We start from the raw sequence: 26,946 nt of genomic DNA, 5'->3' as shown, positions 1-26,946 counted from the left end.
CCAAAGTAGGATGTAAGTAGCCTACAGACACAATGATCTTTTCAGGATCTGATCCTACATGATACTATCTTTTTCAGATTAATACAGACTAGCTGGCTCTCTGTTTTATTCTAACTGTGATTATTCTTGTTTTTCCTAAGTCTTCAAATAGTTTAAACATCATCGATCACTTGCACTTGGACAACAGTCAAATTTCTCTCCCAGTACCTGGCTAACATAGCTTTTAAATCATTATAGAAGAATTGCATGTTACAATTCTGTTTTGGAACAAGGGCTTATTATCTATGCCTGCTCAAAGACTCCACTGAAAGCAACCACCCCAAAGACTGTGAAATAAGTACAACCAGAATTTGAATGTTTAAGCAATCTAAATAAGTATCTTTATGCTGACCTCCCAAAATGTCAGAACTGAAAAGAATACTATTACTCCACCCCTTCTCCTATTAAGTCTTAACCACTAATACCAGAGAGAAGGATGAAGATTTAAGACATAAGGTTGTGGAAGCTGGGTATGGCAAGAAAATTATCCAGTGAAGTTTTAAGCATATGGAGGCAAATAAAGGAAGAATAAAACAGTAAATAAGCTGAATAGATTGCAGTTCTCCAAACATCATGAGACTGGAAAGAAAATGATGCAAAAGAAAAAGAAAATAAACAAATAAATAAAAATCAGGCAAGAGAAGATGTTTGTTTCTAGCTTACTTGAACAAAGCATCCAAAAAAAAGTGAGAAAAGATACATGGAAGACTAAATATTGTTCTTCATTTACCAAGGAAATGAGCATAATCAATCTCCAGCCTCCCAAAATATTTTAAATGTGATTTCTATACTACAACGTTAATAGCTATAATCCACACTTGCCTCCAAATAACATCATAGACAGGATCCAGACACACACCAGAACCTTGAAGGTCTTCCTGCTCAGAATCATTGAATGTTTTGCAACTCCCATCTACTTTATTTATCAGAAGACATTTGAAAGGAGGAGGTTCTGATATTGAAGCTGGTACCAAACCTAGATCATGGAGCAAAAAGAGCAGAAAAACATGAAGATTCCACTCATTATGTGGCATTATTCTCAGACTAAAGCCAAAACACTGCACTGTACCAACTGTACAGGAAGAACTGCAACTGTACCAGGAAGAAAATTAACTATCCCAGGTGAAACCAGGACAAGCATTAATGTAGCAGAGAAGAATAGACATACTGCTACAGCAAAAAAGAAAGCACAGTAAGAATTAAATGCAAGCAAAGTTTAGACTTTTACATTCTTATTTTTACTAAAACTAATTTCTAAAGGAACTAGGATCACCATGTGCAGTATAACTAGACAGCCAAAATATTTTAATTCCCTCCATTCACATTTTGGACCTATTGCTCCTCCACTGTTCAGATGACTGAAGCTATTTTTTCCTCTAATGCTTCCATAAGCATTTAGATATTATAGAAGAATTCTTGCCTATTATATGCCTGCTTGCAAATATCTCTGATGTAGCAAGCACATGAGAATTAATGAGAGCTTCATCAATCCTGAGAAAAGTCTGGTCTCCACTTGCTCCAATCCATGTTGCTTTGCGTCCATATTTGGAGCCTATATTAGGCATAGGTGCTGGCTTTGCATTCCAGTAAGGCATATCCAGAATTGGTCTACCCAGCTGACCTTTCTACAGAGAGAATACAGAATCAGTAAGTAACATTAACAGTAAGTCTCAAAGATTAACAAGTTACTTTGATAGTTACAATATACAAAAGTAGTAATATGAAAGAGACATCTTACCACAAAATTACCTTCAGAAAGTAACGGCTACTCTAAGTGAAGCACTACACATTTAAATACAAGGAACAAGTTATTGACAGATATTCTTTTCCCTGTTCAGTTAGGTTTCTGAGTGAACTTTTTTTTAAAATGCAACTCAAACTATCCTTCAACTATAAAAGCATCATTCTCCTTCAATACTCAATTTCCAAACAACTTAAGGAATGAATTAAGGGGTAGGGAGGGGGTGGGGGGGGGAGTGCACAGGGAATTATCTACATTCAGATTCAGACAGTCTAAATTTCACTCAGTTCTGAACTTCTATGGACTTGAAGTCTTGCAGAGCAAATACCTCTTAAAAGCACCTAGGAATCAATCAGCACACCAAACTTGAGCTAAAAAGAGCATAAAATACCTGAGTAAGCACCTCTGCATATGGTCAGTGAACATAAGGATGGATTCCACATGGACATAGGAGAATATATGCCATGTAGATATGAAAGTAGAGAGTACCAGAGTTATGCTGTGTTACACTCAGCAACAATCTCTCCTCAAGTGGGAGCATAAATTTTGCAACTCATTGCTCAGTGTCCTGTTTTCTTTCATAGAAGAAAACAGAACACTTACTTTTTCTAACAAATGCAGACAGACAGGTCATAGAATATGTAATATATGCTTATTTTCAACCAAGCTTGCAACAGTAAGGGTTTGATAAAACTGGTGCACCTTACAGAATAACCCAGTTCTAAATCACCATCTTCATTAAAAAATAAAAACCACCAAGAATTTCTGGCATTGTGCTTTTCTAACGACAACAGTATTAGAGGTCACATTTTAAAACATAACAGAAACAAAAGACATGCAGAAGTCATAAGTAGTTCTGTAAGAACATGTATAAACAGTTTTGTAAAGTCTTTTGAACAATACTTTAAGTATTAGCGTATTCCCATGAGTAAATATTATTATTATTTCCTTACTGAGAAACTTCCAAATGTGAAAACCTGGCCATCCATTAAGAGAATAGCTGTATGGTTGCTCCCAGCAGTAACTTGTGTACTAGGACCCGGTAGCGCCTGCACCAAAGTGGGACATCCTCTATATCAAAACAAATGAATTCTGTATTAACATATGCTTATGCAACATTTAACACACACATTAGTATTACAAGGATTTCAACCACTGTGAAATATATTCACTATGTTCACATACTACACGGAATCAGAGACAAGCAACACCTTACATATTAAAGAAACAGAAGTTTTAAAGACTGTACCAGATATTTAAGTTTATGCCATCTTGTAACAGGGAAGCAGATCAAGTACGCTTTCTTCAGTTAAACTCAGAAATCAGCATAGAATAAAACCAGTTAATTTAATATATAGTTGTAGGATTCCATTAATATTACTGTAGTTATACTCATATATATGTGTGTCCATATATATAAAATATATTGCAATGAACTGCAGCAGTAAAAAAATTCTTTTGTGAGGATGCTGGTGAAGCACTTAAAAAAAAAACCCAAACTGTTTGCATTACGAAGCAATCAAAAGCCTTATGTAGTTAGTACACTAGTACAATTACCAGAAGGAATATTTATATGGCCTTCCTGAGATCACTTTCTAGGGAACTATAAAAGAAAGAGAAGGTCTGCCCACCTTCATCAGCTTTCTAATGCATTATTATAATGCATTAGAATAATGCATTATTCTCCATTTCTAATGGAGAATAACACATTCAAAAACTGCTCTGCATTAAAATCATAGACACAAGAAAGAACAAACCTCTCCAAATGGTTTTCCAGGAAAATCTGAAGAAGTCTAATCCATGTATGTCCCGGGTATAAAAAAATAAATTTCCTACTCCAGTAAAAATGATGGAAAAAAAACCCAATAGGATGATTAAAAAGCAAAGAAAAGAAATTTGAAGTGATGACTTGTAATACAAGTAGCAGAAAAGATAAAAAAGAAGTATGAGATACTAAAACTAAAACGTCACCTCAATCCAACAAAGTGAATAGCAGCCTACAAGAACTGCATCAGACTTTGAATCCCCTAATGAATGCCTACCTAGACTTCAAATTTATTGTGGATTTAGAAAGACTGTGAATTTGAAGAACGAGTTATTCCCAAATAACTCTGTGTTTAGGAACTCTAATCCCAGAGAACAGCAACACTATTTAAACTTACTTTTAAACATACACTTTCAAAAGTAAATTAATCTAAAATAAGAACAGTTGTGTTATGATGGAATAAAAAAAAGTGTCAAACCAAGATCATCCAGTAATTGTTTAGCAGCTGATGTGCAAAAAAATGGGTTGTCTGCATATTCTGATTTTGGCTGAATTGCAGGTAGAACATAAGTTGAGAAAGGAGGAAGAAGGAGAGGCATTGTTTTCAGTAGGGAAGGACAGATAAGAAGATGCGAACATACAGAGATGTGGAACAGAGGAATGTAGCATGAAGATAGGTTGATGACCGGAAGGAGGGGGAACACAGGTATACAGAAAGAAATTATTTCTTTGTGGTGAATGCAGCTTCCAGTGGGCAATTCTAGTGGAGACGGAGAGAGTGAAGGGCAGCACAAAATTTGGTAGAGGATGCACAACATGACATTCATACATATAGTAGCCTTTGTTGAACTACAGGCACATGGGTTTGGACATCAGTAAGATTATACACAGACCACAGAGCAAGTTCAGCAGCACCAATGATGAAACATTTTAAAACCAGAAAAAAAATATTACATTTGCCTCCCATTAACTTTAAGGAAGCTCAAAAAAGCACTGATGCAGATACAAAATATAGTTAAGAACTAATTGAAAAGCATTCCTGTTAAAGGGAAATACTTTTATTACATTTTCTTTTTTCCTCTCCCTCAAAATTCTTATAGCTGCAGGCACAAAATTACCAATCCTATGCTTTAAAAAAACCCGTGAACATTTCATTTCTTTGATGCATAAAAGCTATTAACATCAAAAGTATCTATCTTTGTTTTTCCAATTGAATCTATCAGCAAAGTTATCTGAATGCTGTGTATGAAATTCCCTTGGCAGCAGCAAAACAAAAATGGACAAGCAATTAATGATTTTGTACATTATCCTCTTAAATAGCTGTTTTATTACGATCACCCAGTTTTTAGAACGGCCAACTACAGTGTATCAACTAAAGAACTGAAAAGGAAAAAGCTCAAGACACTCAACTACGTCAAAAAAAAATAAAGTGAAATTACAGAAAAATTGTTTTCACTTCATGAAAGGAGGATGGATCTTGAAAAATACAGTAAGCCAGTTTGACTGGTGTATATGGAATTTAAAACCTGCAAATACAATCGGCTATTTCTCTGTCCCTCTAAAACTCAACACAGAAGAGCTCAGCATAGACACTTAAGAGTCTGAGAGACTCTTTGAACAAAGTTTTGATAACTACGGTTTCTCCATTTGAAAGGGAGAAAGCAAGAAGTTGTCTTCTGGGATGGAGTTGACAGACACATGGCTGTTAAATCACAGATTCTTTGGGTTTTGGATATGGCACACATCAATCACTAAAGACCAACCCCAACTATACAGAAAGTAACCTGAGATCCCTCGAGAAAATGTAAGATTGCTGAATGAAAAACAGCAGATACACATGCATCAGCTAACTCAGGATCCCACAGAAGGTCCAAATGCATTTTGGCTGTCCACAGCAAAACTCTCTTCAATCCTGAAGGGTAAGCATTCTTGGGAGCAGATGCGGTCTTTGAAACCTCATCCCGCATTAACTGTTTGGACAGTTGCTGTCCATAGTACTTATCGAGGCAACAGCTGGCTGCCAGCTCCAGAATGATGTTACTTGGGGCAACTGATCCTGGTGCTGCTGTAAATTCAGGTTCACCATGGGCTGTTACTGTGTAGTAGGTAAAAGGAAACCAGTAGTGACTTCTGCCAGTTGCAGGCAGAGTTGGACTGTATGGAGTTAAAAAGAAAATGGAGATTTTTACATTTGAGGTAACTGGAAGTCTCGTGAAAAGATGTAAATAAGACCCACGCATAAGTAGTAACATAGTCAGACAATGTACCTATAAACATGGTCCAATCAAACAGAGATGATGGAACACTTTTTTTTCCCCAAGCTACTAACAGGATATAGTGTCTACACTTCATCTTCAAACACAACGTGGCTGGCTGTCCATGGAAGGTCTGCTCAGTTTTCTTCGATGTTATCACTGAACCTTCGGAAGTAAAATCACTTCAGGACTGTCTTACTTCAGGTGTTCCATCTCTTGAGCTTCACTGCCAGATCATGTTCTTGCTAACGCAGTGCTGAAGACAACAGTTTGCACAAGAAATGCAGGCAATATTTGAACAGTAATAGAAAGATCCTGGAGTTTTAAGTCCCGGCTTCATCAGCAACAAACAGGCCCTTGCTTACTTGTATACAAGACATGCTATTTTTCACCAAGATTAGATTCTGCAAAGCATTTCTTGCTTCCACTTTCAACCCACTAGCATCTAATTTGACGAGAATATTAGCAGAGATTGACAAATCCTTCATGTAGTGAATAGCTCATCAACATCTGCCTCTGCGGATTTTACAATAGAAAGCCCACACAGACTAGTTTAATGGCTCCAACATACTGGTAAGGGAAGGATGGACTCCCAGAAACAGACCACTTGCATTTTTAAGTGGTCCATCTGTGAATGGCTGAAGCGTTTGCTGGAATAAAAATAACACCACCTTCTGCATTTTGCTCGTTCCTCCACCCCATTTCAGTTCTATTGATGGTTTATTAAGAATCACACTGTCCTGTTCATCTGATGTTTTGTTTGGTTGTGTGCATAAAATAGTAGTAGTAAGTCCTTCTAGGGTGTGTAATATGCCTCATTCCTATTGAAGTATGGGGAAGAATTTTTAGTGTTTACCATACTCTAATAGAGAAGTCTAAAATCCTTAATTAAGGAGAAAGCCATGCCTGGACAGGTGCACAGAATTCAAAATAGTTAAGCATTTTCAAGACTTTTAAAAAGAAGGTATCACCATTAAATCTTTACACCGCAAGACAGAAGTCTCTGAAAGGATACGTCATCAATTGCTGCCCAGGAATTTCCATAATTGCTCCATCTGGCAATGAAGATGGCTCCCTCAGATGAAAATGAGATCTCCTGTATTTTCCCTTACAATTCTCGTTTTCAGGGGTCTCATATTTAGATACACTAGCTAGGCTGTCTAAATACTGGTTCTTTTTTTTTTTTCTTTCCCTCTCTCCCAGAAATACAGCAGAGTATCAGTTCCTGGATTCAGAAGATGATAGTCTTCCTGAAGTCAATACAAGCAATGTGACACACTGCATGACTGACATACCACTGACCTGGCTGGAGCTGGCCATCTGAGCACCACTGCATCCCAACTGAGGTGGAACTCTGCATAAGGATTCCCTGTTTCCTTCTCTGAATCCCTTACTGTGAGGATAGAGGAGAGATCTCTACTTAAAGCTGGAAAAAGAAGTACATCAATGAGGAAATCATAATTTGAATGAGTGCGCTAAACAGCAATATAGTACTACAGCCAGTTCTCATGCACAGGACATACTTCAAATTTCTTCAAGGCTTTTTTCAGACACTCTCTAGGGTCTGTTGTAGAATGATACAATGATCAGTGCCAGGTCGTTTGTACCTCCTCAGCTTCTAGGCCTGGTCAAGCACTATCTTTTGGGACAGGATGTTTCATGTTCTCTTCTAGGATCTCACTTGGAACTATATTTCGTCTCCATCCAGTCTCTGTCTAAATAAGCAACAGATGTGGGGTTTACCACCTGAAATGCTGACAGATACAGCAGATAGCTCCGATGCCTTCAGAAAAGCCAAGTGATTTCATCAAAGTTGGAAACAGCAGACAGTGTTACCGGTGTTACCAGTACCAGTACCATTTGTACCTCTTCAGTCTTTAACCCAAAACTGGCCTTATTCTAGTAGTGACTTGAATTGCCACCTAAAAGCCACTGTAGCTTGGAACAAGCGTCCAAGAATTTCCAGGAACGAAAACCAGGGTACTGATCTGTGATACGGCTCTACCATAGGCAGAAACACAGACTGCGTCCACCAGTCCAATACAAACTGAGCAGGTAACAGTTTAGAGACTAGCATTATGCACAGCAGTCAATACAGAGTAACACTTCTGGTAAAATTCCTTCCTTCCCTCTCCCCCTTTTGTTTAGTGAATCCAATGAAAATTTTAAGATGATGAAGATTTCTTCAGAAACTTGACAAAAGAAATTATTTGGAAGTCTCCAAAGAGATTAGGAGGACAGATGTTTAGTAATTTTCATTCTCACTGCTTAAAGAGAAACAACAGAACTGAAGACAGGTCACAGATGCTTCACTCTGCATGCCTTTCACATAAGGATACCGGGCATTACTGGACATATACAGAGCCTTAGTGATTTCTACTATTCAAAATCCCATCTTATGTGTTATACAGAATATGTATGTGCCCACGAACAACATTATTACATTTCCTTTTATGGCAGGACATTGATTTTTTACTTCAGTGAGTAGATAAGATGCTAAGGATGAGACACTAAGGGTGAGATTGAGCTTCACATTAAAGATGCCTATATTTAATTATGTCACTGTAGTCAATGGAGATCAAGCCCATGAAGTTTACAGAGCTACTGAACATACCTAAAACAGTTAAGTAGTGGGTGATTAGTCAAATAGCTCTCCACACTCTGTTGACTTCTCTATTTCCACTGACAGCAAAGAAAGCACACGTCACACTCATGCTGACATCCAAAATAAGTGTCTAAGAAATGCAGCTGAGACCCAAGCTTAGTGAACTTACTTTGGAGAGTAATAATAAACAAAAATGAGATTTTATCATAACTAAACTACTGTCAATGGTGTAACAGAAACAGGTTAATCTAGGTTTACATCATCATACTATTATAATTATTGCATATGTAGTATTTTACAGAAATAATGAAATTTAATGAGATTTCAATGTCACTCATATATGTAGGGAGAATTAAAGAGACAGAAGCATTTCAACTCAACTCAGTTATTAAAGCTTTGACAATAACTTTACGCAAAAGCCTTCATGTATTAAATTATACAGTACAACAATATTGTTACTGTATCTATATCCAGAAGGGTATGGAGAGTTAAGTGCAGAACAAGAGCTTATCAATTTTATTTGTACTATATTTGAGTCTTCATGCTTGCTACTACACAGAAACAGAAATTTAGCCACTTTTTATGCAGCAGTACAGCAATACACAATCACATCCTTTAATTACCAGCTCACCTGGAATTAACATCACCATGTCCAAGTTGCCCATGCTGCCCATATCCAAATGTGTAAACATCACCATTCTCCATCAAAACCACTGGAAAACAAACAAGAAGAATATTTTTGACATGCACGTTAATATGGTATTGCACCAGTGCTGGTTAGCCTTTCTGAGCAGCACAGTTAATGATCCCTACTGAAACACTAAAAGATCTATACCAGATTCCACAATCCTTCACAGCTGGCATCTGTATGCAGGGCTAGAACTGTGCCATGCAGACGTTTCCAAATGACTCAAAAATTGCTTAAAGGCTCAATATATGATACTTATAGTCCTTTTCACTGTTGAAGGACAGTGTAGTAGCCTACAAAATGATACTGCAACCATTCCAAACTTTAACATTCCTGTCTACATCCTTATTGAAAATTAAACACAAAGTAGTGAAAACACATATGAAAACATTAAAAAAAAAAATAATAATACAAAGATCTATGCTGTAATCAACATTGATTTTTTTTTTTTTACCTGAATGGTGAAATCCACAACTGACTTGCACAGCTCTCAGTTCACAGTCAAAGCGGACAGCCCCTGGTGGATAGGTTGTGATTTTGCTGGCATCCTTGTCACCTCTTTCTCCACTTCCATCTATAAACAAAACTTTGTTATATCCCGTGTTATAACTAATAGAGTTATATTAGAAGAATAAAGAGAACAACAATAACTCCCCACCCCGCCATTTGTAAGGCATGAGAAAGAACTTGCAGAAGAGTAAAAGAGACAGTTCAAAACATAGCATCAAATTAGATGTGAAAGATGACAGAACCTCCACTTCTAAACAACTTACTACAAAGTCACACATTGGAAAATATCACATCCTCTAAAGCAGAAACTTCTGAAGAGCAGACAAAAATGACCACCAAAACAGGAAATTCAAACAACTTCAGAAGTTTTGCTTAATGACCATCACTTTGATAAGTAGACAGAAAGCCCTGTAGTTTAACTCGATAGGCACAGCCTGGGTTTTTTTTCAGTTACTTCTTGTTAAGCATTTTACTTGACTCCAACTTGGCCATACAGCCCTTCTTTTACATAACTAACAATGCAGCTCATAACTAACAATGCAGATCATTTTTAACAATGCCAACATGCTCACTACTAGCATGCCTGTTTCCTATCAAAGATGCATTTTTAGACATTGCCTCCGTGATTTCTTTTAGTAAGTATGAAGTGCATTATTGGTTCTTAAAGTCAAACTGTTCTTACATCAGATAAAAGCACCAAAGTGACAAAGAATTATATCATTTATAAACTTATTGAAAACCACTATCATCTTCAGAAATCAGAATGTTTAAGTCATCTAACAATTACACTGTAATTAAACTACATGGTCACAAACAAAGGTGGTCTCCCAGTAGCAGCAGGAAACCAACATGATAGGGAAACAGATGACATGCTCCCCACCATTAAAATACCTATACCTGTGCAGAAAGTGGGCACTGAAAGCTCTAAAGAAAGTGCACTTTTACAATAAAAAAAAAAAGTCTCATGTATGTCTTTACTCACACCATCTCTAGTCTAGAGAAATGAGAGAAAAATAACTGAAGTGAAAAATAACTGCACAAAGGAAATTCCATATTCTTTCTGTGGTAATACTGATAAATTACTGCTTTATTAACAAAACTGATACAAGGAAATAATTTTTGCCCTAAGCATTCAAGGTGGTGTTGTTGTTAGATCTATATTTATAATTTCTACATGTTTTCCTGAATAATCATTAATGGAAGTCTGAAGTCTGAAAGTTTATTATTCGCTGTCTGCAGCATAGCACTTACAGACTTACAAATCTTTTAAAATATAATTCTGGTTTTACGCATACTATTCAAACTTTCTTTCCTCTTTATTGCCTGGAAACCGCTGATACAGTAAAGTAATTTCAGCGTTTTTATTACAAAGCAGTTTTAAAAAATCTTACTGTTCTGGAAATTGAGCTATTTTCCAGTGATAACTGAGAACAGAAATTTTATGAATCTCAATGTAGTTTATATCTTTAAAAGAACAGTGTGTATAAGTATGCTTCTGAAGCATTATGTTTAATAGCACAGGTAAAGTATCTCTGAAAAATGTGTGTGCCCTTCATCTCAGAGAATTACACTTGCACTACATGTTGGTTATGATGTGTGAAATGGAGACATGGTAAAGGAATTGTCTGGCTCTCAAAATTGCCATGGGATTTTTGAGGTTTTTCCAACAGCGTCAGTTGTATACTACGAGACTGTACATGCACATTAGAAGAAATGTTTCTGAAGGTCTGTCTGCAGCTTTTTTTGTGTTAACAACAAAAGCAAATACAAAAAGACAGAACCACTATTTGAAAACAACAAAACCCCTAAAATACAGATTTATTTTTTTTTCTCCAAATCCTGTAATTCTGCTTTAAAATGCTTCTAGGATTTTAGTTAACAATTTGGTTATTTCTCAAATGCAGTACCTTTGAACTTTTTCTGCCTGCTTTTGCATCAAACTCTACATGCCAAATTAATCAAGGGATGGTTCTATGGTCTATTATTGCCACCAGAACTATTTATTCAGTATAGCTACTTACTGCTTCCCCTTCACACAAGCTTTTTGGAGAGGAGCAGAAAAAAGCTAATTGTTCCAGAAGTCTACCTGTGGTGCCCGTCTCCCCCACCCCCCCCCTCAGTTATTGATGTCTGCAATAAAAATGTAAGCTCTTCCTCTGTGCAAATGCACTTGAACAGTCACCTGCCAGGAATGCACATGTCCAGTAAGTGCATGTCATGGCTCCACACACTACCTACAATGAAATGAACAAGACAAACAGCAACCATGTCACCTATGCACAGTCATATTAACAAAATTTAGCAGAAGTTGTATTCCGGTCATGTAACAGTGAACACAACAGCGAACAGTGGCATGTCAAGTGATCTGCAGACAACTGAACAGGTACATCTGCATTTCCTGCCTCATCGTAAGACAAACATACTGCTGTTAAGTGCTTCAACAACTATTAGTAAATAGCTGAGGACTGCTGTTTTCTCAGATGATAAATATTTGATACTGCCTTTAAATAAAAGATTATTCTAGATATATTCTCATTTTTTCTAAAGATGCAAATGAAAGCAGAGCACCATTTACCCTTAAGGAAACACTAAATACTATTGTGCAAAATGTGAAGACAGGTACATTCACACGAAACAAATTCCTTATCCAAGAAATAAATTTAATTCAAAGGAAAAAGTTTTAGAGAGTTGGTATTTTAAAATTCCAAAGCCAACTTCTCAAAGGCTTTAAGAATGCAGGAATGGAAGCAACTGTCTTCCATACATATCTTACTTTGCTTAAATGTGAAATTTGCAAACTGAAAATGGAACTCGCCTCAGCCTTCTTTGTGGGGTTTTTAACTGTCTCATGAATTTTGAATTGGCTGGATCTTCGCAATTTGACAAGCATGCTAGAATAATGTACGTGCAACAAGAACAAAAAATACTTGAAACTAAAAAAAAGGTAAGATTCAGCTAGTCTTGTTTAGGGAAAAAATGTCTTTTGACCAAAATATACACAGCTAAATAGAATATCACTACATACGTTTGGAGCAATACTTTTGGGCAATACTGTTTGTCTGTATACGCCATTACATGGCCAATGCATATCACATTTTTCTAGCAGCACTGGCCAAGAGAACCAAGTTCTACAAGGTCTTACACTTAGAGATAAGGGAAAACGAACTGAGTCATCCCTTTTCCTTTCAGTACTTTCACAGACTCATCTTTTTAGATGTGCGAGTCAAAGGTAGATGCAGAAAGTTTATTTGCACGTGTCTCGAGGAACAATTGTAACTATGGAGATACATGCTTGCTTTTTTTCAAACAATTGTGCACTTAATTCATTTAATTTGAAGTAACATCAAAACAACTGTTCTTAGGCAGAAAGCATAGAAAGACTACTGAAGCAGAGACTTTTCTGGTTGAATGAATGGAACCTTGTAAGCAGAGCATATTAGTACTTCCAGTGTTATCCATCTGGAACAGTTATACCACTGAACGGAAACTTTAACTCTTTCATTTCTCTAAAGCGATTCCTGCTGACAACACTGAGGGGTGGGTTCCATGCACAGCTTCACAATGATGGGTTTTCATCTTGGTTATCTTGTACAGTTGGGGAAGGAAAATGAGATAACTGAAAATACAACCAACCCCAGCCCTCTCCCCCCACATCTATTTTCCTTGGAAAATTCTTAAATTCTGACAAGTTTGTGCCTGTGAAACATGTTCAGAAGTTCTCTCGTCTGATACTGCTACCACCAAAAAAAAAAAAGAAAAGAAAAAAATCAAATAAAACTGCTTTCAAGCAACAAAGATAAAGCTTATTCAGTCCCAACAGCAAGTAAAGTCATAAACTACAACTCAGCTCTGCTGGGGAAAAAAATGAAACCAAAACCAACAAAAAAACCAGAAACAACAACAACAAAAAAAAGAAAACATTTTGTTAGTGTTCCCCAGTTGCACTAAGGGCTGATGATATTTCGTTTCTCACTGACCATCTTTAGAGAACGGAGAAAGCACTTCTGAAGATACTAAACACATTTCTTCTCCCCACAGATGAAAAGTTTTAATGCAATATGATCATACACAATGAAAAATTCTTACAATAACTGTCTCTTTAGACCACATAATTTGCCAACAAATCTCTGTTCAGCAGCGATTACCTAAATAAGGCATATCAGTCAAGTATGGTTAGTACCTGTGATGTTAATATGCTGATTATGTATGCTTATGAGGTTTGACATACTCTCACATTCTTGAAGTCTCAAATTCCAAGTCCCTGTCTAATGTGTCTCTTTATTAATGGCAGTGTGTAAAAACGCAGTAAAAAACCAGTGGCTCTGAAACATTTTTGGTGCAACTTTAATCTTCTCAAGCAAAGAGCACAAATCTTAAGCAATACATCTTTAGTTGCATTTTGAACTTTTTTTTGAACACTTAGCATATAGAACAAGACTATCGGACTATGGAAATGCCAATATGGAACATACTGACATACTCCAGTATCATCTACTTCTATTAAGTCTTAGACAAAAGTTTTCATTGTCAGCTGTCTTTCTCCAACGAGTGCTTCAAACTACTTTACCCTTCAGATGCTGTATTTTACAGCTAAAAAGTAAATTACAAGTAAATTTTATTGAACATTTAGTAAGTTTGTATTAGCATTTGAAAAAATGGTTCACTTCTGGCTTATTCCATCAGTGCAGGTTCAGTTTCATGTAGCCTTTATCCTTTTGAAGGTACTGGGTTTCATATTATTTAGAACACTTTTCCCAAATACGGGGAAAAAAGTGGTATTTGCCTGCAGAATCTTAACAGACTCAAGGAGCTTACTTTGGTTTTAACTGCTATTCAGTTCATTTCTACAGTTGAGACAATTACAGACTTTCATTAATTTTTTTTTACTCAGATTGCCAGCGATGAAGTCCAGGGGGATTGCAGATGCATAGTGGGAATTCACTAGCTCATTGAAGATTGAGGATGAAGCACAAGCTCATTTTCCTCTTAGTACTCAAAGCACTCCATGAATACCAAGAAGGTGGTATCTACTCCTTTCTATCTATACCTATGATGGAGGCACAGACATAGATCAGAAAGATTATTATGTTTAATATGCATTTTTTGTAATAACAAGGATCTTGATATACAAACCCACTAAGTGTGGAATAAGAAGATGACAATAGCAAGCTTTCCATAAAATAGGTATTTTGACAAAGTCGAAGGAGTCTTCAACTGAGCAATTCAACAGAAGAATTCCACAAATGAAAAACATGTAGATTTGACAGTATGTATAAGTACATATCAAATATAGTCTTAAAATTAGGCATAATTATTAGTCCTGAAGGAGCTGTTCACATTCAAGTTTAAATATCATTAGAGGGAAGTTCTGCAGCTTCAAACAGAGAAGCAGGAACAGGTACCACCAAGTTTAGTACTGGCCTCATCAGTACCAGCAGTCAAAATAAAATTTCCTTGCCCAAAGATCTTGAAGGTCTGGTTGGTGTAAAGAGTTACAAGACTACTTTATCAGAAACATCTGAAGTAAGAATGTCAGTACGGAAAGCATCATATTCAAAAGTAAAACAAAAGAACATGCGGATTTCAACATCATAGTGTGCTTTTACTGAAGTCAACATCCCTGTTTCAGATTGCTTGATAATTGCTTTTGCATTCTATATATAGTAGAAGAGGCATGCCTTTTAAGATGAGGTATACCACTTTTTCACAATTCCCACCTTTCCCATTATTTTGATAACATCCCACTTCACCAGTTTCCCTTTTTCCCTTGGACGCTCTTCCAGAAGTTAAGGGACATTTCTAGTTTCTAGTGAAATTTATGGTTCTCTTTTGAGAAGCAGTCTTCTGAGGCAGAGAAGGATGTCAAAGTTTACTTGTAAAGATGTTACAATCTTCCTTATCTGTTTAGCATGAGACACAAAGAACTAAAATAAACAATGTTTCTTCACATATCACTTTCCTCAAGGGAAAATAAGTGCTCGGTTCTACAGAGCGTACCTGACAAAATTTTTCAGCACAATACAGATCTTCACATTGTTCTTGTAACTCCAAGAAGCAATGTAAACCTCAGACTGACACTAATGAATATACCTCTTCTAAGGAGAGTTGAGCTGAAAGTGAGCTCCAACTATATACCAAAAAAGTACAGATATACACAGAATGAGCATACTTACAGGCACTTGCCTATAAGCTTGAGAGCTTGCATGCAGTGCAAGCAGCAGTAGTATCCAGCTCAAGAATACTGGTCACTCAGCAAACTGTCACTCAAACGACAGCATTTAGGTTCTGTATGTTCTGTCTTTCAGCATCCAATCTGTCCCAGGGAGATTGTAATGGGATATTCTATTTAATCCATCAAGATTTAAACCTCAGATTAAGTTTTCCAAATAGATCGAACATATGTTATTCAACTACAAAGGACCAGATTCTGCTTTCATTTCTTAAAGTAAACTTCAGATGATTTCATGATCCAGTATGTTCATAACTAGGTAGACCTATCGCCCACACACACTGAAATCATATCCCAAAATGCTTCAAGTTGTCACACGATTTGTTTGCATACATGCCAAATACTACCACTAATTTCCACTATTTCAACTGAAATGGCATTCTAACAATTCTTCTCATACTCAGCTCTTCTTCAGAGAATAGTTGAAACTTCCAGGCCCTCACCTTTTAGGAGCTTTCTGCTTACTTCAATCAGGTCTACGATCTACATTTTACATATTTATCCCTTATATACACATATATACAGAAACAAAGACACCTCTTTACATACATTCTGCAAAAGAACATTTAAGTCAAGAATATTGCAGCATGAAATCTGTACTTTGATTTGTATTTTCCCCATTCAAAGCTAGTGGAGAAAAAAAAAGTGCTATTTACATTATTTTAAATATTTAATTCCTAGAAGAGGCTTGTTAAAAGATAACATACCAATGAAAAATTGTGTGCTAGAACTAACAAGTCTGGAATTGATATGTTAAAGCAATCACCCCAGATACACAACACAAAGGTTCAAAAAACCAACTAAAAGCAATGCAGCAGTCCAAGTCACTGGAAGCTGTTTAAGTTTCCTACAGTGAAATTAAAAAACCTTAGGAATGAGACAACATTAGAAATGAGAAAAGACACACAGAGGGACAATGCATATTTAAAAAAAAAGAAAAGAAATACAAAGATGATGCAGACTATCAAACATTTACACTTTTAAGAAAAGGTCAACATTTAAATGCGTTTCTTTCTCCTCAGGTAACAACATACTAACAAGAGGAAAGGCAGAACCCATTTTGTGCAGTTCTTTGAGAAGACAGATTCAGTGCACAGAAGAAGTGACTGGGAGGATGGGCTTATTTCCACCCTAGCCAATAAGGAAGACCAAATACCTTTGTGCTTGTCCCGTTTATGCTTTAGCTGTGCTGGATGGGGTCTGATTCTGGCTAGAGCCTGTTCTCGATGGTTCATAAAAATAGGACCAGGAAATACAAGGGGGCCTGAGGAGAAACATTTTGCACATGCATAGGAAAGCTCACAAAATGGAAACAGTGTGTTAAACAAAAATCAAAAAAGCAATGAAACAAATAATAATTGTATAATAATCTTGTTTTCCTAAATTCAAAAAACCCTATATAAAAGAAAGTTGCCATTTCTTCATAATAAAACCAGACTATTACACAAAGAAACAATAAATATCCCACAGTGACAGTTCTACTTGAACTTATCAGTACGCAACCATACTCTAAGCAATGAAAATACAACACTTTGTATTTTACTCCAGTGTAAGTATTGTACAAATTTGATAGGAAATATCCATTACTGTCTTTAACAGTTAAAAAGATTAATTATCATGCCTTACATCCTACAATGTTACATTCAAAATACCGATTTGGAACAATATCATCATATCAATGCAAAATTTAAAAACCATAACCATTCAACTGTTTTTAATTACTATATTTATGATGCAGAGTTATCACTTATAAAGAAAATAGATACCCAAAGGCACCTGTTTCATGAAGAAAATTACTCAAATCATTATTATTCAAATCATTACTTTTTCCTTATTTATTACCTGTAATTTTGAAGTCCATTTATTTTAAAATATTACCCATCTATGTGAAGATCTTCAAGAGAAGATTTGTATTTGAGGAAAGCAATGGTGTACTTATTTAAATTTTTTTCTGGACTACTTTTTAAAATCTAGACCCAAGCAGTGCTGTATGAAGTTTAATTGGGGCTAATTATACATAGGTCATAGACCAGCAATTTCTTCCTTAAATCTGTTTCTTCTGTTTTAAAGGATAAGCATGCCACCAAGAATTTCTTCGGAGGCATCTCCTTCTTCTGGAAGTCTCACATTCAATAGAAACCATGAATCAGGAGCAGCCAAGTCTGCCAAGTGCCACTCTTGCCATTCCATGGGCTCCCAGACTTTACATGGACGCTCAGTCCCTCCCCTCTGCCTCTGCCCAAACCCCCCCAAAAAACACAACAAACCAATCCAGCAAAAAGAAACCAAACCACTCAAAACATCCCAAATCAATATTTGTGTTGTGTTAGAAATAGCTTATGTAGAACTTTGAAATCAAGTATTCCTCCTCATTCCCCCAAACCATTGATAGTCTATTTCTGTAGCTGAACTTTATTAACAAATTAACATACGCTAACTTTTCATAAATACCCACTGCCTCAGGTTTCCTGCTGTCAGCTTTAGACTTTCAGTTCCTACACTAATAGTAAACAGTACAGAAAGAAATTTAAGTGGAAGTTAGGCCAAATTTATCTACTTGTAAAACCTTCTGATGAAGAAACTTGTCTTCACACACAGAAGTTCCCAAATTTTAGCATTAACTTAAACACAATCGTTTTTGTTTGTTTTAAATCCACTACTGCCTTTCCCTGTAGTTTTGAGATTCATACATCTGCTATATACATACATATACACACATGCATTAGCTAATATAACACCCCCAAACCTCATTAATCATGTACATTTCACACACACAATAGTTTTTTTTGGTTTGGTTCTACTGTATTTATCTGGAATCTCTTTATCCCAGAGTAGGTCCCCTTGTTAATTAAGAACTGCTTCTGATGGTAAAGGATCATACTTTGCTTTTGTTTTACCTTCAGTAACCACAAGCTAAAGTACAACAACATAATTTCACAGAACCATACCTGCTGGTCATTAAGGACAAAAACCCATAGCTTTCTCTTGAAAGCATTCTTAAAAACAAAGTCATGTATGGGTTTGATATTACTTCAAGTAAAAACTGTGGTGTTTTTTGATTGGTTTTGAAGAACTCTGAAACAAATATAACCTCTGGATCCTAAACGCATCAAACTAAATATTTAACTAAAACTACAGAAAGAAGCTGCACTAATATTTAATGGAAAATGTATTTGAACACATAGTTCTGCTGTATATTTAGGTGTATGTTCAGCAACGGATGGAGAATAGTGATACTGACAAATTGATTCCAAGCTTATAGTGGCTTGGGCAGATGTTAAACAGATTTGTATGATACTCAGCCTACATTACTGAATTAAGTGAACCAGGTACACTTCAGAAAAATAAAAACACTGCCCAAATACAGACACTCTTAGATTATATTGTCTCAAAACACAGCAGCTTTGACTGAAATTAATCAATCTCCTGTGGGTTCTTTTGTTGTTCCAAGTAGAGTAAGATTGATGGAAAATTATTTTCACTTTCTGTAAGGGCATCAAAAGCTAAATATTGGTTTATTGGTTAATTGCAGATCAAATCTGTAATCTCAATTATGATTACCTAAAGGTTTTTACATCATAGGCTAAGAAAGAGAAGTAGTGAAATATCAGTGAAGCACGAGACCACTTATTATCACCATATTAAGAACTATTTCTGTATTTCTTATTAAATATTATTTGTTTAAAAAGATATTTTCACATTATCACAGCCTTCTGAAAACAAAAAGTTATCTTTTAAGTGCTAAACTGAGATTTTTGACTACTTCTAAATTCTATTACTTCAAATATCAATCTGAAAAAGTCACAGGAACAGCTCTCAAGACTAGCTCACTAAGTAAAGGTCAAGTTAGGTTTATTACATTAATTGTACAATGTGGCCCAGGGATTTCTGTAATCCATTAAAGCATAATTCAATGGACTAAAGACTAAAAAAATAGGTGTTTCTTCGAAAGGAAAAATAATCTAACCATGTTCTGAACATTCTAACATACAAAACTTCCTCATCAGCCCTGAAAATAATAAAGTGCAACTACTCCTACACTCAGCTCCCACTGTTCATATCAAGCCCTAAATCAGCTTGAAAATCAACAAACATTTCTTCATATGGTACATCAGCTCCTTCACTTCTCACCAGAATAGAGGCAGTGGAAAACTGAGAAGCATCCATCAATAATTATGTTGAGGTATTATGATTTAGCATAGAAGCTGTGACGAATATAGCTGGCTTTATTTCTCAAGAGGTCATACATCAGACTCAAAAATGTGGAATTGATTTTGAGCCCTCCTCACTGCTTGTCACAGCCATTAAGCTAGAAGCAGAAAGAAGCAGCTGAGTGAAGCAGTTCTACCACTGTCACAGAAAAGAGGCAAAACACCAGAACACACTGTATGTACTTGTTGCACTGAAAAATGCAAATAAATATAAACAACATTACGAAACTCTCAGGTTGTTTGAAATTATAATTTTATTATCCTGAACTGAAACACTTTTATCCACTGTTAATTTTAACAATCTAATCTGTCACAAATAATTCTTTTCCTGAGTGAAGCAACATGTATAACTGATTCTAAACGTAAAAATTATTTACTGGTTACAATTCTATCATAGCAAGAAATCTGCTGTGACTCTTTGCAAGATTTAAAAAAAAAGAAAAAAAAGAGAGAGAAATCTTCAGCATTAGCACCTAAAATTTCTGAATTACTCAAGGTGGTGCTGCTGAACAGCCTCGATACACACATGCCCCTCACAACAGTAGCAAGCTACTGTGACTTGTAAGATGTTTGCGAGATGAGTTAACTGCTCTTCATTGAAAATACAGTAACATTTAACTCAGTCATTGATATTGTAGCTATTCATGAAAACTACTTCCCAAAATATTGAAAGTCATACTTTATATTTGCAGAAAAATGCAAGTAAAAATGAGCATACTCATCTTCCATAAAGAGACCACAACTGACCTCGTGAGTTACACAACTGCCATACCTGTAGACATAACCATCCCATTCTCCCTTAATTCAACTGGACCACTGGAACATATTTTTAAATCAGAGGTCACTGTAACAGGACTAAATTTGGAGTGTTGGTAAAACACACAGACAATTAGACCACTTAAAAACCTGCAGTGTGGAAACCAGTATACTTCCAGCAGTTGTGCTCTTATGCCTCTGTCCTAAACGATACTCATATTTCAACACATTCAGTGGGAAAAGGAGTGAGAGGTTTCTTTATGATCTTTTTGTTTGTTCTGTTTGCTTGCTTGGTTTAGAAATAAAATATTCCTCTATTTACTTAAAAAGCTTCATAGTCCTCTTGTTCATGTAACATTCAAGATCTACTGAAAATACTTGTGTTGAATAAAGGTCACCAATTGTAACCAAAGAGTGATCAGAAACATTCAGTGATGGATCCTATTCCTGACTATCAAAAACTACACATGGTTTGTTTCTCACTGATCAAGCGTAAAAGAACAAAAGCCACACAAACACACTACAGCCCAGACATCATAATCCTGACAAACAAAACACTGTGTACTTGAAGGAAAGACCCTCAAAGAGTTAATCTGGCCTTGAACTGTCTAAGCAATGTTTGCAGAGAAGTGAAAGGTTGAAACCCTTCTTTGGATTTCTAAATAGCTATTTCATTAGCAAGGATCTGTTCAGTTACCTATGCACAAATACTAGTTTTTGAGGAAAACTAAGTTATACTAATGTTAAAAAGAATAGGCAGATTGCTATTTTTTTCAGGATGCATAACCTTTTTGGCATAGCAAAATGAAAACCTAGTAATTATTTAAATGTTCTTGGTCTCTCTCAGGAAGAGAGCAGCATTGTAAGAGTCCTCAAGAATGGTGTTATATTTCCACCCACTCATGGAAAACTGCAGCACTTGGATGGAGAAGCAACAAAAGTCCCATTTTTTCATCTGATTATGTAGATCAGGATTATCAAATCAAATTTTCATACCTGATTATGTAAATTAAGATCTCTAAGTATTTGTGAAAAACTATCCCCAGCTCTATGACTTAAGTCATTCTGAAGCAAAACAGAAGAATAATTTCCAACCTTTCCAGCTAGACATACCCCACTAGCTCCAGCAGCCACACAGGCATGACATTTCGATGTTCTTTTGATGCAGAATGGATGCGCGCAACAAGTTCGCTAGCAATATCTGTTTAGCTATAGTCCCTATACACCTATCAAGCCAACAATAACAACACACTCCTGATACTGATTCCCTCAGACTCTGTTAGAACAAAAACTTTTTTTTTTGTGGGGGGTGAGGAGGGAGGAGAGGGGAGGGAAGCTTGGGGGGAGGGAGGAGAGTTGTTTGTTTCCAAGAGACAGATGGCATACAAAACAGGTAAGTTGCTCTGGTTTTACTTCTAACCACAGAAATGGAAGCAAAATGAGATGTTTCTCTGCTACCTTTTTTTTTTTTTTCCCCAACTGAAATTTGCCTCTTAGCTGTTGTCATCGTTACCTTCCTGGGCTGAACATCAGCAGCTTCAATAACGTCCAGGCATTCAGTGAGGATTTAAGAAAAAAATGACTGTTAGCTGTACCTAGTATTTGCCAGCAGTATGCAATGCAGCTCCAACATGACCTAGACAAAGGAAGAAAAAAAAGCTTCTCCTCTTCACCTCACAGCTAAAATTAACCACAAAGATTGAAAAAAAAAAAAAAAAAAAAAACCAACCCCAAACATCCTTTTCCATATGCACAGGAAACAATAACCTTAATCTTCCCTGCTGCTCCTTATTTGTGGTAAGACCAGTAATTTCTTACATGCAAGTGAAATAAAGTCACAATTTACCTCACAAGGTTCACTGGCATCCTGTATAGGAGCCGGGTTTGATTACAATGCGCATTTTGTATCTGAGTAAAAACAGTTATCTAATTCCTAAAAGAAGAATCAAAATGGTATTTGCTAACACAGCAGGAACTTGGAGAGCATAACATCCCAATAAAGTTATTCCTCTTCTCAACACACACTAATCTTGCCAACCACATCCTCATGCTTCACTAAAATGTTATGATTTGTATCAGTCTAAATCACTCAACTTTAATTATTTACTGAACTAAGACACTGAGGTATTTTAAAGAGAGTGCTGAAAACCTGTTAAGGAACATAACGGCAACATATTTCATGTGGAAAATCAACAATAATTCTCGAGGCAGATAATACACAAGGCAAAAAAATGTTGACACTATGCAGTGTTTTCTTGTTTGGTTTTAACTCAATCACTGTGTCTTTTTTTATGCTATTAAAATATAGAAAAGTTCATTTTATAAAACAAGAAATTCTGCTTACTATTATACAAAAGAAATTCAATAATTTAGAACAGTAATTAAATAATTTGTATTATAAATAACTAGCACTGGAGAGGTTTGCAGTCATTTAAATTCTTCATATAAAAAGGCATATAAACACTTCATATGAAAATATGCTTTAGCATCTACATTTTAAAAAACTATTACTCAACTGGGAAACAAAAGAAAAACTGACTATATGAAAGAGATACAAAACTGCTACTCTTCACCTTTAAAATTCTGTTTCTTATGAGACACACGCAGATTTTTCGCAATTTTCCAAAAGCATGCTAAATAAACTAGCTATTTAGGTTCCGATTTTTAGTTGGTTACTGTATTGGCTCACCAGAGCAAAACTAATTAATTACCATTCTTAGAAAATAGACTAAGAAATTTGCTTAAACTATTCAAGCCTCTCATCAGTAAGAAAGTCACTTACCTCTTCCTTCTTCCAACCTATGCCTCCTATTTACACGTTGCCGCTTTTCTTCTTGTCGTAACTGAAGGTGTTCTTCAATATTTACTCCAGGAACAGGGACAGCTACATAGATTAACAAAATAAAATATGTGAACCTATTTTTAACAATCGTTATGATGGTAATAAACCCTAGAAGAAGTGGGAGTGAATGAAAACCAAAGCCTACTTATTTCCTGCTCTTCACATGGCTCTGACAATATTTAGAAATAAAGAAAGGAGTTGAGTAAATCTGGAAAAAAATTTTAGGCCTCATCTCTGAATTGCCTGGTTTTCACAAATCTGCCACAATGCCAACACCACTGAATAGTATTTAGTATTTTCTTTGTATTAAATATATAATTATATCTAGTTATGAGCTGTCACACTTCTCTCAATTTTCCAAAAAAAAGTTTCAGAAAGGATTATTATTAAAACAAGCATAAACGTTCTTATATTTTAAAAACACTTTAAATAGAGGTATTTTTTGGTTTTAGAATGCTATACCCCTATATGCTTTGTGCTTACTAAAAAGCATGCAATTACTTCAATGCATGTATATGTCTGTCTATAAATCTTATTTACCAAACCAGTCAACTAATAGGAATTTGAAGCAAACTGAGAAATCACATTTTTAAACAGAAAAAAAGACTTGCATGAACACAACAATAAAACTACTACTAAAAGCAAAACCTTTTTCCAACGTTTTTTCAGCAAATTGCAACTTCCTAGAAAATACACCTTGTTCCAATATCAAACAAAAACTCCATCTGGAAGCACTGCTTTCTTTCTCCAGACAAATGTGGTCAATGCCCTCACCTCAAACTATGCCCAACCCAACACAGCAGGATAGACAACAGCTCTGATCCTAAGAAAGGAGTTAGCAAAGCAGAGGTTAGCACTCCTCTCTGGTCATGCATGAGAATAGAGCTGCGAAGCAGAGCTGGTATTGCCACAATCGCCATCAGGATAAATCTACTTCTATGATAGCCATATGCAATCAAATTATGTTTAGAAATACTTGTATGGAAGTATCAGGACTGCACAGTGAGGTTATTTGGGGTCCTGAGTGTTAACTTATCAAGAGAACCACTTCTAGTTTCCATTTAACTTTTGCTTAATTTGGGGGGGAAAAAACCCACCAAAAATCCAACACTAAGTATTAGCATCTAATTTTCAAATATTACTATTCCTTCACAACCCCCATGATAAATTGGTATAAATACTTTATACCAATATAAATTGGTATGAAGTATAAAATAAAGTATAAATACTTTCAGTCACATATCTGACTATTTTATGGTCCTTTTCTATACCAGATACTATATCCATATATCCATGCAGGATTAAAGGCTCTATGTAAATCTAAACATTAAAAAAAAAAAAAAAAAAAAGGGAGGAAAGTCTGATCTCCAAACAGCTGTAATTGCCCAGTACCAAGAATAAAATATTAAAAATGTTGTGATAATAGATCTTACAAGGCAAGATCCCAAACTATAGTTTCCAATAATCATACCAGGTGGTATCTTTTCCTCTAAGGTGGATATTTTTGAGGAGAGGGGCTGGGGTGAGAGGTGTTTTGGGGTTTTTTTTCAAGTAATTTTTATATTCCTGGCAGCTTTTCACTCCGAAAATTTCGAAGAGAAAAAAAGAAAGCATTTTCAAGAGACAATATTCCTCATCTTTTATGTGACAGCAAAAAAACCTCATAAAAGATTACAGTAAATTTTTCAGGCTATCAAAACAGGACAAGAACAACTTTGTAGTATCAGCATTAGTATCATAACCACACAGGTCAAAATGGCACACACGTCCACAAGTAAGGGCAAGTTTAAAATATTTCACTTACCAGAATGATCCCACTTTGCTATATCACCAATAAATAAATCTCTCTGATAAGCAATATTTTATCCATTTCAACAATTTTATACTAACACTGTCCTGTAATCCTAAAAGCTCAGTAATTTGATTGGAAAGAAAGAACTGGATTATTTATGATCGAAAGTTTTATCATACAAAATAATCAAAATACTAACTGAAGAGGACAAACCTATTTCTAAACTAATGTGTTATTCCAATTCAAGTTTCAGAAGTCAACAGTGGGATTGAATCTGTTAAAGAGTATAAACAGATGGATTGATGGGGAAAAAAAGAAAAAAGTGCAGTAAGAAAGAAAATTAAGTCATCTTGCTAATTTTGTATCACTTACCCAGCAAGAGATCTAAAGGTATCATCTCTTTTACAGCATCAAGGATTCCTCTTTGCCTTGCTTCCTGGCCATCCAGTTCTCTAGCACACGCCTTGCAGCAGCCACATACAGCACAGCCCGACTCACCTGAGCCACAGCCACAGATTCTGCAGCAAACAGAGTTGCTTCATCACTATCTTTTATTTTCGTGCATTACTGATGCCTTAGTAACTAAAACATACATTATTAGTTTGTTCTACTGGTGATATATCATTTTCCTGAAATAAACAGAAAGTACAGCAGTTTAAAACCTAGTTGCTGTTGCATGGTGCCAGGGTGCATAAACTGACCACACATATCTGAACTGACTTCTCAGCATTATCTTTTCTTCATTTAATTAAACATACACCTCGTGAAAACATGAGCAAGTGAAAAATGAGCACATGCAATGCTGAAGAATGGCAATATGCAAAGCAGTGGCCCTTTATGCAGCTCAACCCTGAAGTAACAGATAAAAGCAACTAGAAAAGCAAGATAAAAGAGCTTCCATCAAAGGATGAAGAAAGGTTATGCCAAAGCCAGAAGCTCTGTCACGAGAAAGATTATATTGATGCTCATATTTAACAGCTCCTAGTAAAGAACTATACGCTAAAGAAATGCAAAAAAATGCATTTAAAACTAAATCACCTATAACCATCAAGAGATTTACAAAAATTTTACCCTACTTCTGATTTTAAAACTGCAGCTTCTTTTTAGATATAATTTCACCTTAGACTGAAGCTTAAGAATGCATCAACTCAGTTTTCATTCCACACGCTATACCAAGTGTATTTCTGTATGTTTCCTTACCCTCCAGGTACTCTGTCAGGACGTCCGCTACTAACACAGCTAGCTCCATAGCCTGTGCAGTCTCCACATACAGTGCACACCATACACTGCTCCAGCTTCCATTTATGCATGCCTGGAGGACACATCATGGACTTCTCATCTTTTTCATCCAGTTCCTCTTCTAGGTCTTCATCCATTGCTGTTGCCATGTTCTCAACTCCAAAACCTAATTAAGATATTGAAACAAGAAATAGCTGTTTTTGTGAGGCCAACATTAGCTACTGAGGAAGCTATGAAGAAAACTCACAGATCAGATTTTAAAAGGAATGGCTAA

General features: G+C 35.9%; 1 protein-coding gene across 13 annotated transcripts in view; it reads right to left on the bottom strand.

The window, feature by feature from the left end:
- Positions 1–26,946, bottom strand: part of MYCBP2 (MYC binding protein 2) — a 182,810-nt gene that overhangs the window by 100,588 nt on the left and 55,276 nt on the right. For all 13 annotated transcript variants that reach the window (XM_030476192.1, XM_030476191.1, XM_030476196.1 and 10 more), the window contains exons 15-23: positions 26,634–26,838; positions 25,806–25,951; positions 23,582–23,683; positions 16,989–17,096; positions 9,548–9,667; positions 9,037–9,118; positions 2,734–2,851; positions 1,460–1,664; positions 862–1,015 (exon numbers count right to left, since the gene is read on the bottom strand). In XM_030476192.1, the coding sequence (XP_030332052.1) occupies positions 862–1,015; positions 1,460–1,664; positions 2,734–2,851; positions 9,037–9,118; positions 9,548–9,667; positions 16,989–17,096; positions 23,582–23,683; positions 25,806–25,951; positions 26,634–26,838 (1,240 nt within the window). The remainder of the gene's footprint in view (positions 1–861; positions 1,016–1,459; positions 1,665–2,733; positions 2,852–9,036; positions 9,119–9,547; positions 9,668–16,988; positions 17,097–23,581; positions 23,684–25,805; positions 25,952–26,633; positions 26,839–26,946) is intronic.

The sequence above is a fragment of the Strigops habroptila genome, chromosome 2 (genome assembly GCF_004027225.2).
Source record: "Strigops habroptila isolate Jane chromosome 2, bStrHab1.2.pri, whole genome shotgun sequence".
Lineage (NCBI taxonomy): Eukaryota > Metazoa > Chordata > Aves > Psittaciformes > Psittacidae > Strigops > Strigops habroptila.
The sequence above is the reverse complement of the archived record's forward strand: the minus strand, read 5'-3'. Positions and strand labels throughout refer to the sequence as shown.